Source organism: Peromyscus californicus, unplaced genomic scaffold (assembly GCF_007827085.1).
Source record: "Peromyscus californicus insignis strain IS unplaced genomic scaffold, ASM782708v3 Scaffold_12__1_contigs__length_115047231, whole genome shotgun sequence".
Taxonomy (NCBI): Eukaryota; Metazoa; Chordata; class Mammalia; order Rodentia; family Cricetidae; genus Peromyscus; species Peromyscus californicus.
This window is the reverse complement of record NW_026294413.1, coordinates 62,682,350-62,698,171: the sequence shown is the minus strand read 5'-3', so window position 1 is coordinate 62,698,171 and position 15,822 is coordinate 62,682,350. Positions and strand designations below refer to the sequence as shown.

The 15,822-nt window shown below is 47.5% G+C and overlaps 1 protein-coding gene across 4 annotated transcripts in view; it reads left to right on the top strand.

Annotated features, from left to right (window-relative positions):
- The window catches only part of Sacs (sacsin molecular chaperone), an 86,869-nt gene that overhangs the window by 32,962 nt on the left and 38,085 nt on the right, over positions 1–15,822 (top strand). For 3 of the 4 annotated variants that reach the window (XM_052733021.1, XM_052733019.1, XM_052733025.1), the window contains exon 3: positions 12,635–12,785. In XM_052733021.1, the coding sequence (XP_052588981.1) occupies positions 12,635–12,785 (151 nt within the window). Of the gene's footprint in view, positions 1–12,385; positions 12,549–12,634; positions 12,786–15,822 lie in introns of those variants that run through there. The other variant, XM_052733020.1, reaches the window with a different exon arrangement.

Here is a 15,822-nt window from a genome sequence, read left to right as displayed (position 1 = left end):
TTCCTTTCCTCCTTCCCTCTCTCCCCCTTTCTCCTCCCTCCTAACCCTCCCCTCGGCCCTGCAGATTTCCTTAAGAGCCAATGTGGTGGAGGCATTTGCTCAATTGAAGTTCCCTCTTCCCAGATGATCCCGGCTTGAGGCAAGTTGACAAAAAAATTAACTAGGACAGTCTTCTCCCCCTCCCTTTCCTTTTCTTTCCTTCTTTACTCTCTTTCTCTCGTGTCCTTCTTCCTTCATATCCCCTAACTTTCCTTTTTTCCTATCTCCCTTTCCCCTTCCTCCCTTTCTCTCTTCCTCCCTCGGTATCACTTTTAATTCTCACTTTTGACCTCCCTGCTTCCTCTCTTTTTCCCTTCCTTCCTTCCTTCCTTCCTTCCTCCTTTTCCTCCCTCCCTTCCTTCCTTTCTTCCTTTCCCTCTCCCCACACTTTCGCACCTGCACCTGTCACTTCTCTCCTTCCTCCCCCTCTCCCTTCATCTTTCCTCTCTCCCTTTCCATCCTTTTTACCCCCTTACTCCCTTCTTCCCTCCCCTTCCTTCGTATACATTTCTTTCCTCCATTCTCCCGTCCTTCCTTCCCTTCTCTCTTCCTCCCTTCCATCCCCTTCCTTCCTGTGACTTTCCCTTCTTCCTCCCACTTCGCTCTCTTTCCTCCTCTCTCCCGTCTTTCCAACACTTTTCCCTTACTCCCTCCACCCTTTCTATTTCTTTCCACTTGTTTCTCTTTCTTCTTCTCTCCCCACTTCCCTCCTTTCTTCCCTCCTCTTCCCTCCATTTATCTCCCTCCTCCTTCCATTTCCATATTCTCTCCCCCTTTCCCCACTGTTCTTCCTCCCCTTCCCCCAACTTCCTTCCTCCCACTTTCTTTCCCTTCCTTCCATCCTGTTTCCCTCCTTCCTTCCCCTTCACTCTCTTATTCTCCCTTCCTTCTTCCTTCCCTTATTTCTCTGATTTTCATCTCTCCTTTCCTCTCCTTTTCCTTCCCCATTGCCATCTTCCACCCAACTCCTCCCTCCCTCTCTTTTATTTAAATTTTATTTTTGGTATTATAATTACATTTCCTTCTCTCCCTTCAGACTCTTTCTTTTCTTTTCTTTCTCTTTCTTTCTTCCTTTCTTCCTTCCTTCCTTCCTTCCTTCCTTCCTTCCTTCCTTCCTTCCTTCCTTCCTTCCTTCCTTCCTTTCTTTCTTTCTTTCTTTCTTTCTTTCTTTCTTTCTTTCTTTCTTTCTTTTTCTTTTTTTTTGTTTCTCCAGACAGGGTTTCTCCGTGTAATTTTGGTGCCTGTCCTGGATCTCACTCTGTAGACCAGGTTGGCCTCGAACTCACAGAGATCTGCCTGCCTCTGCCTCCCAAGTGCTGGGATTAAAGGCGTGTGCCACCACCGCCCGGCCCTCCAGACTCTTTCATACTCCCCTCCCCCTTTCCTTCCATCCACGGTCTCTTTTTTCGTTGTTACTACATGCACATATAGATTTGCATATACACAGGCACATTCCTAAGTAGAAACTGTTGAGTCCATATAATGCTACTTGCGTGTATGTTTTCAGGGCTGGCTGTGACACTGAGCAACCGATTGGTGTGCTCCTCCCTGGGGAGAACACCACTGCTGGCTCTTCTCAGTTGTCTGTAGTTCTTTGTGTAGGGCTCAGGCCGCCTGGGCTCCCCCCCCCGAACCCCCCCCACCCCTTGCCCCCCAGTAGTTCCGTATGTGTGTTGATCGGCTCACATTTGGGCGGTCATATTGGTGAGACTTTGTGACTGTGGCTTCTGAACTTACTAGGAGACACAGTCTCACAGCAGAGTCTGATTCTCCGGCTCTTACAGTCTTTCTGCCCACCCGCTTCCACCATGTCCCCTGAGCCTTAGGTGCCGGAGTGTTTTGTAGATGTATCCACTGGGACCAGGCGCCACCACTCTGCATATTGATTGGTTGTGGTTTTCTGTAATGGTCTCTGTCTGTGGCAAAGAGAAGTTTCCTTGATGAGGGGCGAAGACTGCATTTATCTGTGGGCATAAAGACAAATATTTCGGCTGCCGTTAGGGATTATATTGATTAGTAAATTGGTGGCTGTAGAGTCTCCTCCAGTAACCGTGACTTCACAAGCTAGAATAGTTAGCCGGGTTAGTTAGTTAGCTGAGTGGATTGTTGGTTGTTCCCTCCTTTGGACGCTTTCACGGCATCTTCTGGTACCATGAAAACCACTCCTCAGGGACTCCTTCCTTTCTACTTCCCCTTCCCACTTGTTTTTTTTCCTTCTTTCCCCTCTCCCTTCCTCCCTTCCTCTTCCTCTCCCTTTCCTCACTCCCCCTTTCCCTCTCCCTTTCCTCCCCTTCCCCTCCTCCCTTCCTCTCCTTTCCCCTCAATTCCTTCATGCCCATTTCCACTCCTTCTCATTTATCCCCTTCCCTCTCTTCCTTCTCTCCCTCCCTCTTGTCCTCCTGTCTTTCCTTCCTGATCCATTCCTTTCATTCCTGCCTTCTCTTCCGTTCTTTCCTTCCCCTTCTCTCCCCCATTTCTCCTCCTTTCTCATCATCTCCTTCCTGTGCTTTTCTCTACCTTCCTTCTTCCCCTTTTCTTCCCCTTCTCCCTTCACCCCTTTCCTTCATCCCCCTTTACACCCCTCTCCTTCCTTCCTCCTCTTTCCTCCTCATTTCCCTTCTTTCTTCCTCCTTCATTTGTTCCTCCTTCCTCCCCATTTCCTCCCCTTTCATGACCATTTCCCTTCCTTCCCTTCTTTCCTTCCCTAACTTCGCTACACTTCCCTTTCCTCTCTCTCCCTCCTTCTTCCCTTCCCTCCCTCCCTTCCCCTCCCCCTTCTCATTTCCCCTTCCCCCTTTCCTTCCTCTCCCCTTCACTATTCTTTCCCCTTCCCTCATCTCCTTTTCCTCATTTCCCTCTCCTCTTTCCTGTTTCCCTCCCTTCCTCCTTCCCCTTCCTTTCTTCTTTTCCTCCTTTACTTACTTCCTCTGTACCCCTTTCTTTCCTCCCTCCCCTCCCTGTCTCTCCTTCCCCTTCTTTCTTTCCTTCTCTTCCCTTCTTCTCTCTCCTTTTCCTTTACTTCCTTCCCCTCCTTCCTCTCGTTTCTTCTTTTTACCCCCCTTTACCTTGATTCTTTCTTTCCTCTTCCTGCACTTTTTACTCCTTTCTTTTCTATTTCCTCCTTTGTTCATTGATTTCCCTTCACTTCTCTCCCTCCCTTCTTCCCCTTCTCTCCCGTTCTTCTTTCCATTTCCCCACTTTCTCTCTCTTCCCTCCCTTGAATCCTTTCCATTTGCCCTTGCTTCTCCCCTCCCTCTTCTCACCTTCTCCGTTCCTTCCTTCTTCCCTTCTCCTGCCCTTCCAGTTTTTCTCTCCCCCCGTCTCCCTTTTCCCTCCACTCATCCATCCCCCTTCCTTACTCATTTCCTTCCCCTTTCTCTCCATTTTCGCTGCTCCTGTCCCTCTCTGCCTCCCATTTCCCTAATTCATTTGCATCCTTTCTTCCTCTTTATCATCTTTCCCCCTTTCCTCTCTTCTTCCAACACCTTCTGCTGCCTTCTTTTCTCCCATTTCCCTTCCTTCCTTCATGTTTTCCAACAATCCCTTCCTTTAGCCTCCCTTTCCTCTCATTTCTCCAGTTTCCCTCCGCAGATCTACCCTCTCTCATTTCTCTTCCCTCTTTCTTTCCATTTCCTTCCTTCCTCCCCATCTTCTCTCCTTTCACCCCTCCTTCCCTTCCTTCTTCTTTCCTTCATTTCTTCCTTTCCCCCTCCCTTCCTCTTTTCCCCTTCCTCCCTTCCTCTATTTCTCTTCCCTCCCTTCTTCCTTTCCTTCCATTTCCCCTTCCTCATTCTTTCCCCCTTCTCATCCCTTCCTCTCCCTTCTACCCTTTCGCTTTCATCTTTTCTACCATTTTCTCGGTCTTCTCCTCCTGTCCCTCTTTTCTCCTCCCCCTTTTCCTTTTCCTTCCTCTTGTCATCATGCTGTCCCCTCCCTCTCTTTTCCCCCTTCTCATTTTCGTGTTCATTCCGGTTTTACTCCTTCCCCGTCTTTCACACGCCTTGTCATCTCCCATGTCCTGCTCTCCTCTTCCCTCCCCCTCTCCTTCCTCTCTCCCCTCCACGTCCTGCTTCCCTGTATCTTTGTCTCTCTTTTGACCCCTGGTTTTTTTCTAGCACGCTCATTTGTCTCAGTGTACCCCTCATCTCCCACTTCCCTCCCTCCCCCTACACCCCAGGTCCTTTCTACCCCTCCTTCCTCCACTCTCTGTTTCCATCCAGTCTCCTTCCTTCCATCCTTCCCCTTCTTCCTTCCATTCTTCCTTACTTCCTTTTCCCCTTTCTCACCCCTTCCTTTCTTGCTCCTTCCTTTTGCTTCCTCCCACCTCCCCTCCTTATTTCCTTACTGTTACTCTTTTACTCTTTTTATCCCTCTTTCCTTTCCCTCCTGCCTAGCCTCGCTCCTTTATGGCCCATTTCCCTTCCCCCCTTCCTTCCCCTTTCTCCTTCTCCTTTCCCTCTCTCCAGTTCCCCACTCTCCCCTTTCCTGCCTTCCTCCCCCTTCTCCCTCTCTTACTTTCCTCCCTCCTTCCCCTCCCACAACTCTCTCTCCACTCCTTGTAAACCTTCTCTCCTTTTTCTCTGCCTTCCTGTACCATCCTGTGCCTGCCTTTCCTCTCTACCCTTCCTTTCCCTCCCTCCCTCCCCTCCCTCTTCTTTACCCATTCCATTGTCTCCCCCTCATGTTTCTCACTTTCCCTTTCTCATCTTCTGGCTCCATCATTCTTTCCCTTCCCCTTCCTCTCTTCTCTTCCACCACCCCTGTCTGTCTTTCCTTCCTTTGTCTGCTCCTCACTTCTCCATTATTTCCTTTCCTCTCATTTAACATTTCCCACCCCTTAGCCTTCCCTGCATTTCTCTCCCTTTTGACTTTCTCCTTTTTCATCCCCCCCGCCCCTGTCACTCTGCACACTCTCCACCAATCTTCCTGTCCCCCCCCCGTTTCCTCTCTTCTCCCTCATCTCCTTCTTCAGCCTCTCTCCCTTCCTTTAATCTCCATCTTTCCCCATTTATTTTCTCTCCTTCTGTCCTCTTCTTTATTTCCTGTGCTCCCCTCCCACCTCCCATTTTCCCCTTCCATTTCCTCTCTTCCCCCTCCTCTTTCCCAATATCCCTCTCCTTACCCTTCATCTTTCCGTCTTCCATCCCCCCCTCATTTTCTTCCGTCTTTTTTGATTCTGTATCTTTCTGCCTCCATCTCACTCCCCTCCCTCCACTTTGTCTCTTCCTATTTCTCCCCTTCCCTTTTCCTTGCTATCCCTTATTTGCTTTATTTTAACCGCCCCTCACTTCCTCTCCTCTTTCCGCTGCCCCCTCCCTCTCCCCTTCATTTTTTCCTTCTAATCCTTCTCTTCACCTCTCTTCCTTCATCCTCCCCCTCCCCTTTCTATTTCCTCCATTTTTCCCTCTACCTTCCTTTTAAAAATCCCCTTCTTTCCTTCATTCTTTCCCCTTTTCCCTCCAAGGTTTGCCTTTCCTCTATCTGCCTTCCCCTTATTTTCATTTCCCTCTCTCCTTTTCCTCCTTCTCCATCCATCCTTTCTATGGTGGTTTGAATGAGAATTTCCCCCATAGCCTCATATTTTAAATTCTTGGTCCCAGTTAGTGGAACTATTTGGGAAGGATTCAGAGGTGTGGCCTTGTTGGAGGAAGTGTATCACTGGGGGTGGGCTTTGAGGTTTCAAAAGTCCATGACAAGCTCAAACAAGCTCAATCTCTCTCTCTCTCTCTCTCTCTCTCTCATCTCTCTCTCTCTCTCCCCCCCACTCTGCCCCCTGCTTGTGGACCAGGCATGAGCACTCAGCTACTGCTCTGGTGCCTGGTGCCATACCTTCTTGCCTGCTGATTTACTCCTCACTACAATGATAAGGGCTAACCCTCTGAAGGTGTAAGCCAGCCTCAATTAAATACCTTCTCTCTCATAAGTTGCCTTGGTCATGGTGTCTCCTCACAGCAATAGGACAGTGACTAAGATACTTCCCTTGCCCCTCCTTCCTTCCTTCCTCTCTCTCTCCTTCCTCTTTTTCACTCACTACTCCCCCTTCCACTTCCCTTACACCCCTTTCTCTTCCTCTTTCTCTTTCTTTCCTTTCTATTCCTTCTCTACCCTTCCCTCTCCTTCTTTTCCCTTCCTTCTTGCCCTTCCTTCATCTTGCCTCTTTTCCTTTCTCTCTTATTTTCTTCCTTCCTCTTCCTCCTCCTCTCCCTCATTTTCTTCCGTTCCCTCCTTCCTTTGTCCCTCTCTCTTCCATTCTTCCCCTCCACCACTGTTTTCTTTCATCATCCCCTCTTCTTTTTCCCTGTTACTGCCTCTCTCCTTCCTTTCTCCTTCTTCTCCTCCATCCTTTCTTTATTCTTCCCCTTTCCTCATCCTTTCTCGTCTTCCCTCTCCATCCCTCTTTTCTTTTCTTCCTCATTTTCTCTATTTCCACTCTCTTTTCCCTTCCTACATCCCTTCTTTTAGACCTTCATCTTTCCCTTTTCTCTCACATTCTTGTTCCTTTTCCTCCTGTCCTTTTATTCTCCTTCCTCTTTCTCTTCCCTTCCTTTTCCTTTCTCTTCCCTTCCTCTTCCTCTCCTCTTCTTCTTCCCTTCCTCTTCCTCTTCCCTTCCTCTTCCTCTTTCCTTCCTCTTCCTCTTCCCTTCCTCTTCCTCTTCCCTTCCTCTTCCTCTCCTCTTCCCTTCCTCTTCCTCTTCCCTTCCTCTTCCTCTTCCCTTCCTCTTCCTCTTTCCTTCCTCTTCCTCTTCCCTTCCTCTCCTCTTCCCTTCCTCTTCCTCTTCCCTTCCTCTCCTCTTCCCTTCCTCTCCTCTTCCCTTCCTCTTCCCTTCCTCTTCCCTTTCTCTTCCTCTTCCCTTCCTCTTCCTCTTCCTCTTCCCTTCCTCTCCTCTTCCCTTCCTCTTCCTTCTTTTCCTCCCTCTTCTGTGCTTCCCAGTCCTCCCTCTTCTTCTTCTCACCGTCTTTATTGTCATCTCCCCCATTTCTTACCTCCCTCTTCATCTCCCATTTCTCTTTTCCTTCTCTGATTTCCCCTCCATTTCCTCATCCCACCCTTCTTCTCTTTCACTACACCTCCTTTCCCTTCCTTTTGTCTCCCTCCCTCTTTCCTCTCCCTCTCTTTATTTATGCTCCTTTTCCTGCTCCCCCTTTTCTTTCCCACCCTGCCCCTCCTGTCTTTTCCTGTCTTTTCCCCTCCCTTCTCTCTCCTTTTCCCTCTTTCTACCCCTCCATTTTCATCTCCCCATCTTCTCTTTGTCCCCATCCCCAGCCTCTTCCCCTTTTCTATTCCTTTCTCTTACTCTTCCTTTCCCTCTGTTACTTTTTTCTCTCTTCCTTACATCCCCCTTTCGTGTTATTCTCTGAGGACTTGTTTGATATAACTTGCTTCATGCTGTGGGAAGTTTTTGATAAAAAAAATAGGTATTATACTGGCTATTTTATTTTTTTGTCATGTGACACTAGCTAGAGTTATCTGAGAAAATGCCTCTGTAAGACTGGCCTGCAGGCAAGCCTGTAAGGCATTTTCTTAGTGTTGGATGTGGAAGAGCTCCATCCATGGTGAGTGGTGTCACTCCTGGGCAGATGGTCCTGGGGTGTATAAGAAAATAGGCTGAGCAAGCCACGGAGAGACAGTCAATAAGCAGCACTCCTCTGTGGCCTCTGCTTCAGTCCCTGCCTCCAGGTTCCTGCCTTGAGTTCTTAACTTCCTTTGATGAAGGTCTGTGATGAAGATGTGTAAGCAAAATAAACCCTTTCCTCCCCAAGTTGCTTTTGGTCATGGTGTTTTATCGCAATAATAGAAATCTAACTAAGAGAGGTATCAAATAAAAATCTGTTTATGTGGCAAGAAGGGAGAGAGTTGGAAAGAAAGCAAAGTTGCTTATAGGGGCGGAAGTGATGATACAACCAGTGCAAGTGTGAAAGTGTCGTCTACTTGGGTGTCTCTGGGTCCCGTTCTTCATGCGCGAACCTGCGTAACTTCGGTTTCCTTCAGGCCTCTAACTAAAGGCTCGTCTCAGAGTGGGGCGCTTCAACCACTCACCCCCATTGCCGACTGTCTTGAATGCTGTGTCCTGCTCCCTGACGTTCCAGGGAGGGTTTATCTGTCTTTGCCGACTTGCCTGTTGTTTCTCTTCCTGACTAGGAATGTAAGCATAAAGTTAGCAGCTTTAGTTACTTTCCTTGCTTATTAAAATAAGGATTTCCATGATCCCCATTAGTCTTACTCTCTCCTGTTTGGGAGGAGCTTGCAGGGTGAAATCAGGCCTGAGTTCCTGGCTGGTCTTTACTATTTCCAAGCTGCATATTTTCAACTTGTGAAAATCATTGTACCCTTCAAATAAAGATCTTCACTAAAGATGGATTCCCCCCTCAATAGCATATGTGTTGTCCATGTCCATGCGTGTGCACATGGAGGCCTATATAGCTTGTTTATGTTCTTTATTTCTTTCTGCTTTGTTATTTTGTTATTATGATTATTACTATTATTATCATTATTATTATTATTATCATCATTATTTTGAGACAGGGTCTCTTCACTGGACCTGGAGCTCACTGATTGGCTAAATTGGATGGCCTCAGAGATCTGTCTATGTCCCACTTGCTCCTACCCCCCTGGAAACTCAGGGACTGCAAACAACCAGGAGCAGCTTCTTGTGTGTAGGATGGAAACTTAATCCAGCCCCTCATGCATATGTGGCAAGCACTTGACCCACCCAACCATCTTCCCAGATTCCTAGTTCTCCGAACTCATCTATGTATTGATGGCTTCTGTCAAAATAGTCGTGTCATTTGTTTAGGTAGCATACATCCTTGCAAGGAGTGGTGGTACACACCTTTAATGGCAGCACTCAGGAGACAGAGGGATCTCTACAAGTTCAAGGCCATCTTGGTCTATGTAGTGAGTTCCAGGCCAGCTAAGGGTACATGGTAAGACTCTGTCTCAAATAAATAAATGAATAAATAATAAATCTTTTACGCATTTAGAAAGTAGGACAAAACCTTCACGGAACCGGCCTTTCACTTTGACTGACAGAACAATGACTTTCCTGTTGCTATTTGTCCACTTTGTCCTAGTTCCATGCTAGTTGCTCATTTAATTTTGCAGTCTTTTGTACCTTGTGGCTACCTGTCAGTCAATATGTCATATGAAATGTGTCATTGTGAGGTGACTCATGTCCCTGCCCTATGCCTGCCTTTTACATGTCAGTTGCAAACCTTGGCAGCTGGTCTTATCAACTTCTTCAGTGTTTCTGTACCTCTCAAAAAATATTGAAAAAGCAAGAAAAGTTTAGTTGAATATGTGACCACATGTCCTATCCTAGCACTTGTGAGGCAGAGATAGGAGGAGCCTGATACTTCAAGACCACCTTGTGCTTTATGCTCTGTCTCAGAAAACAAAATTGAATCGCGATCCTAATTAGTCTTATTAGATAAAAACCTGGAGTCAGATATCAAGGGAGAGAAGCAGAGCAGCCAGCCACCAGAGACTTTTTACCTCTACGAATCCTCAGACTGATTGGGCCCTGAGATACTGTCTCCACCTGCCTTATATTCCTGTCTCTGCCCAGCCTTATCATTTTCTGTCTCCACCTCCCAAGTGCTGGGATTAAAGGTGTGATCCATCACTGCCTGGTCTCTGTGGTTAACTAGTGGCTAGCTCCACCCTTTGATCTCCAGGCAAGCTTTATTTGTCAGAACACAGACAAACTATCATACAACACAAATAGTACAATACATTATTATTATTATTATTATTATTATTATTATTATTATTATTATTATTGGTTTTTGAGACAGGGCTTCTCTGTGTAACAGCCCTAGCTGTCCTAGAACTCACTATATAGACAAGTTTGGCCTCCAACTCACAGAGATCCATTTGTCTCTGCCTCCTGAGTGCTGGGATTAAAGGTGTGAGCCACCACAGCCCAGCAGAAATATTATATTTTAATATGGTGATACATATAGTTTAAGATTTACTTTCAGAATCATTTTGAATTGTGCAGTTCCATGATATTATAGCCATGATATCTTGTAATCACCAGCATGTTCATGTCCAGAACTCTTTCTGGTAAAATTGAAACTGTGTCTACTCAAACAGTTGCTTAGGTACTTTGTCTTAATCCTTGGGCGTCCTTGTCATTCAGGCGTGTATCCAGTTGGGATGACAGTCGCTTCCATACATTGTATCAGTGTTATCTGAAGAAGCTAGCGAGTCCTCAGTCTACACTGCTAGCTCTGGCACCTCTCCTGAGTTCTAGATCCACATTTCCTGTGAGTAATAACATTGTGAGATGTATCCCAAAGTCACTCTGCCCTACATGCTCAAGCTCCCTCTGACCAGTATCCTTGCAGGCTGACTCTGCTTCTCCTGTGGCATGCCTGGTGGCTGAGGTCATTCCTTCCTTTTAGGCTGTCCATTCCACATCTGAGTTCTATTGTTACCACATCCTGTTGGTGACCAAGGAAAGAGCATATGGAAAGGTAGAATAGAAGGTGTACCCTAAACTCTGAAGTCTTTTAACCTGAAGATTTGTCCTGGTGTCTGGGTGGTGACAGGTCATAGGTGCTGAGCATGGTGCTTGGGGAGTAGGGAGATGGGGGGAGGGAGAAAAAGAGATCTTATTTGATAGACAAAAACCCTTATTGTTTTTCTATTTGTTGATAACCCAATGCATTCACTTGTACAGGCTTATCTAATTGAAAAATAAAATATTGGGGTTTCTTGGTAGGATCTTTATGCTGAGTTAGTGTATTTTTCTCTAGTTGATGAAACTGACTCCTTCCAATAGCAAAAAGGCAATCTTGACTGGCATCATTTCTCCATTAGCTTCATTAAGAGAACTGAACAGCTCCCAGGGGAGTCTATGTTTTTACTCCTGATGATGAATTCTGACCATATTGAGAGGAGCAAAGAGAAGTGGTAATCAATACCACTTTTTAGGGTTAACTCTAAAATGGAGCTTTTATTCTGGTGAGAATATTTCAAATAACAGTCACCCATTTACTATTTCACCATGTAGCTTTTGCATTGCTGTAATAGATGAGGGGTTTGGTTTTGTGATATTCATCAAGATCTGTGAGAATAAATGGAAGGAGTCACCTGGTACTCATAGAAGCCATCTTCTCTTTTCAATTACAAGGCAACTTAAGTTAAAGCTGTGGGGTCACCCTATTATATAATGGTATTATATACCATCCCTACTTCCATGGTATTGCAGATGTGATTGAGGGAGACTTATGCCACCAAGTACAAGATAATGCTACCCAAATTAGGTACTTATGCTGTTAAAATACCTTATGTGTATTCTCTTGTATTGCTTCTGGTTCTCTTGCCTCCAGCAAATCTAATGTATGAATTGCTGCCCCCACCCCTTTTGGTTTTTGGAGAGCACAGGCTCACTTCAAACTCGGGGCTATCCTCCTGCCTCAGCTTCCCCAGTACCAGGTTTACAGGAATGGTTTTCTCCACATCTGAAACATTCGTCCTACTACTGGTCTCAAAAAACAAACAGGAAAAACCATATTGCAATTCAGCGTTTCCCTCTTGTTTGGAGATGAGACTCTTGCATAGACACTTTAGAGTTGAAGGCCTAGAAATATTTGGTCCTCAGAGTTAACTCTAACCAGGGCAATACATCTCAAACACGAATTCCAGTTTGAAATCCCCCGCAGAAGGGGGCTGGGCCGGACTGGGCGGGGCCTGGCAGGTGGGCGGGGTGGAAGGCTGTCAATTAACTGTCCAGGGTGGACAGGGCGGGGTGGGGCATAGCCTGAGGGGTTGTGCAGCTACTCAGTCTGGTTGGGCTAGGTAGGGACAGGCGGCTCTTCAGCTGTCGGGTTCTGTGCGTCCCGGGCTCGAGAGGGGCGTGGCCTGGCGGAGCCGGTGGAGTCGTTCCTTAAGAGACTAGCCTGGGAGAGAGGGCGTGGCTGAGGCGGGGCCCAAGGCTCCTTAGAAGGGCTGTAATCTGCGGACGCTCCTGGAAGGGGCGTGGCTTGGCGAAGGGCGCGGGGCGGTTCTTAGCCACCCCGGAGAGGGGCGGAGCCAAGGCGGGGCTTGCGTCTCCGAACAGCCGCAGTCCGCGGGGTGTGTCTGGGAGGGGCGTGGCCTGAGGGCGGGGGCGGGGCTGTCCTTGGCCCCCCGGGAGGTGGGCGGGGGCTGAGGCGGGGCCTGAGGCTCCTCCAAGAACAGTAGCGGCCCTCAGGGCGCGTCGGGGAAGGCGTAGCTGCGCGGAGGAGCCGCACGCCAGCTAACGGTCCTGGGGCCGCGCGTGCCCGCGGGCCACGCCCGCCGGGTCCTTGGCGGTCGGGAGCGCGCGGCGCGCCGGGGCTCGCTCCTCCTCCGCAGCGGCGCCTTCCTCTGCCTCTGCTGCGGGCTGCGGCAGAGCGCTGCGGCGGCGCAGGCCTACGCCATGAGGATCCCCGCGTCGGGGCCAGCGGCGGGCCTGGCGGAGCGGCTGGGCTGGGCGTGAGGCGGCGGCCTGCGGGCCTGGGGAGCCCGCCATGGGGGACAGGTGACCGAGACCCCGGGAGGGAGGGAGTGAGGGAGGGCCGGCCGGCCGCGCGCGAACCCCGCTGACCATCCCTTTGCTTGTCGCAGGTGGGTCCGCGTGACCGTGCTCCGCGGCTGCGTGGGCTGCAGGACCGTGGCGGTGCCGGCCACCGCAACCGCGCGGGACCTCAAGGAGCGCATCTTCGCCGAGACCGGCTTCCCGGTGGCGGAGCAGCGGCTGTGGCGCGGAGACAGGGAGGTAGGTGGACTCCCGGGCCTGCCCCCCGGAGATGGGCGCAGTCGCACGCGGGCGGCAGGAAACTCCGGCTCCTGTCTCTCACGGAAGACTGATGCTCGGATGATTCACTGGAGCTTTGTAAAGAGCTGGAGCAGAATGGCAGGAGCATGTGCCTGCGGGTAGTTGTGGGGTTTTTACTTGTTTGTTTTGCATTTACGGTTTCCACATTTGTGAATCTTCACTGCCTAAAACGAACGTTTTTGTTTTGTTTTCTTTTGGGTGGTCATTGTAAACCGAGGAGTTTTTAAATATTCACAGACATCACTATTGATGGGACGGGATCATCACTCATATGTTTCAGTTCCTAAATTTAACAAGAATGCTGTTTAAAAAACGGCCTATTCTGAAGCCTTTCCCACTCTCTTTGTGGTTTTGGAGCTAAAACCTATGGCTTTGCACGTGCTGGGCAAGTACTCTACACTAATTTCTTTGAATCACAGAAATTTACAGCTGAAAAGGAACTTCAGACGTTATTTAATACCCAAACTGCTGTTTTGAGGAGAAAATCTAAAACTTCTGAAGTGCTAATGAATGTCTTAGTAGATCACAACTTTGGAAAATTACATTTCACATGTTCAAATGTCTTACATGTTGGGACAAATCCTACGGTTTTCTTGAATGGGAAATTTAAATAATTTTTATTGAAAATCATCTTATTCTTTAATTCTAACACCATTCCTTTCTTATTTGATAAAGAACACCATTTCCAGGACTTAGAGTGTCAAATGAAATTGCAGGAGTAACGAGCGACATGGATGACATTTCTAGTTGGATTTCCATACTGTTTGATTCAGAACTCTCCAGTATGGTTGTTGACTTTTTATATGCCTGAGTCAGTTTTCTGATTTCCAGCACACTTAAACATAGGTTTCTGATGAACCTGTTTTTATGTACCTGTACAGATAGGTCGTTCCTTACCATTTTCCCCAGAGGTGTGTGCTGGTGTGCAGACATTGGCTTGTCCAAAGAGTTGAGGCAGAACCATAAAGAAGCACACACTGTTACTGCTTTCTTTATGTGTGTCACCTCCATGCCTTGCCCACCTCTGTGGGTCTACTCTTCCGCGTCTGTGTCCACTTTACTCCTGGTCCTACTTCGTCATTGTGTTTTCCTCAATGCATCTGCTCAAATGACTCAGTTGTGGCTCTTGCCTTTGGAAGTGTGCCTGTTTGCAGGTGTCTTTGCAAAGCTCAGAGCTCGAGTGATTGCTGGAAGTGGTCACGTTGTTTGGGTTGGGTGGTTAGGAGGGTGAATGATATCTTTGTCCATTTGATTTGAGGTCATGGGTTTCTAGTCTATGGCTATGAAGGTGAAATTGAAAGCTTGGGGCAGGGGCAGTGAAATGGCTCGGTGCTGTGCAAGTCTGACTGCCGAATGTAATCCTCGAAACCCATGTAAAGGTAAAAGGAGAGAACTGTCTCTACAAAGTTGTCCTCTGATTTCCACGCGTGTGCCCCCCCCCCAACACTATAAATAAGGAAATGAAAGGCTATACAGGATACTTTGTAAAGGACAGAATTGTGGCACCTTCACAGGGGTTGCCTAAGACCATCCTGCATATCAGATGTTTACATTACATTTCATAACAGTAGCAAAATTAGTTACAAAGTAGCAACAAAAATAACATTTTGAGGAGCTGTATTAAAGGGCTGCAGCATTAGGAAGGTTGGGAACCACTGATCTAAAGGATGGACAGTGGATGGAGAATAAGGCAAAAGAGCATGTTTGTGAGTCTGGAGTCAGATAAGGACACCAAGGGTTCCTTAGCAGATGACAGAGGCAGTTCATTCTGGAAGAAGTATGGCAGTTGGTTTGCTTTTATGTGTGGGTTCAGCTGATGGTGAGACATAGAAGCAGCTAGGAAAATGCACATAACAGAGAAGTGAGTGACCTAGATCCTGCGTGTTGCTGCCATGTGTATGCAACTAGAGCAAAATTCATGTATTAGTTTCTGCTTTCCCACTTTTAAGTCTAGCCAGTTCTAAGGGTTGTGAGTCTAAAGGCAATGAAAGTCAATTCACAGCTGCCGCTCTGAAACTGAACGAGAGGTCCATGTTGGAGGTAGAATTCTAGGACATGGCTGTTGCTTAGCACCTCTCCTTTTCTGTATTTGGGAAAAGGTGTAGGAATGGACCAGCTGAGCTCCGATGCCCTGTTCTATGACCTCTACTCCCTGCTGTCCTCCAGACACGGTTCTGTGACTTCTATACCTACAGCCTCACTTTATGCTCAGAAGAGGCATTGTGTGTTGGCATTCTTTCCACAGGTGGAGTTTACCTTTCGGTCCCATGCTGCTCAGGACTTTTTAGATTGACATTACTAGATTCTGAATATTTCTGGGTGAGCAGCAGATGATAATAGATAGTAGATGGCGATTTAGCTTTTCAGTCATCACAAGTATGTCTCCAGTCCCCTGTTCCCCAAACCCCAGCTTGTGATCCCTGAATATCACCCTATGTCTTTGACACTGGAAAAAAGGAAGAGGTGTTGGGTGATCTACTGAACAGTTATATTATCATAGTGTTTAATAATTTGGATAGAGTTACTGTTTGCTAGTAATGGAAGATGCATGTCTCTGAGGTTTGTAAGGGAGAATGAAGCTGGCAAGACCAAGATTCTAATGATTTTATAATCATTTTAAAAACAGTGAAATGGGCACTTTGAATAGGGCACATTGCATGTGGGGGAGTTTAATAAGGACATTGCTTTGCTTTGTTGTAGTATCCAGGAGAGAAGGGAGAGGGCCTGTACAAGCCCCCAAATCGTGGTACACTCCGTAAGAGATAGTAGTGCTGAGGACATCTCTACTGCCCAGTTGCTCTCTAGGAGAATGACTGTGATAGCCACACATTATAGTCTACCAAATTGTCTATTGTTGGACCCTTGGTTGTCTGGCTGGACTAATGTACTTACATTTGGTGTTTAGTTTCTTACAATTGATTCTCTTTAAAACCTGGAAACTTCTTAGATTTTCTTCCTTTGCTCTGGCATTTTTTTC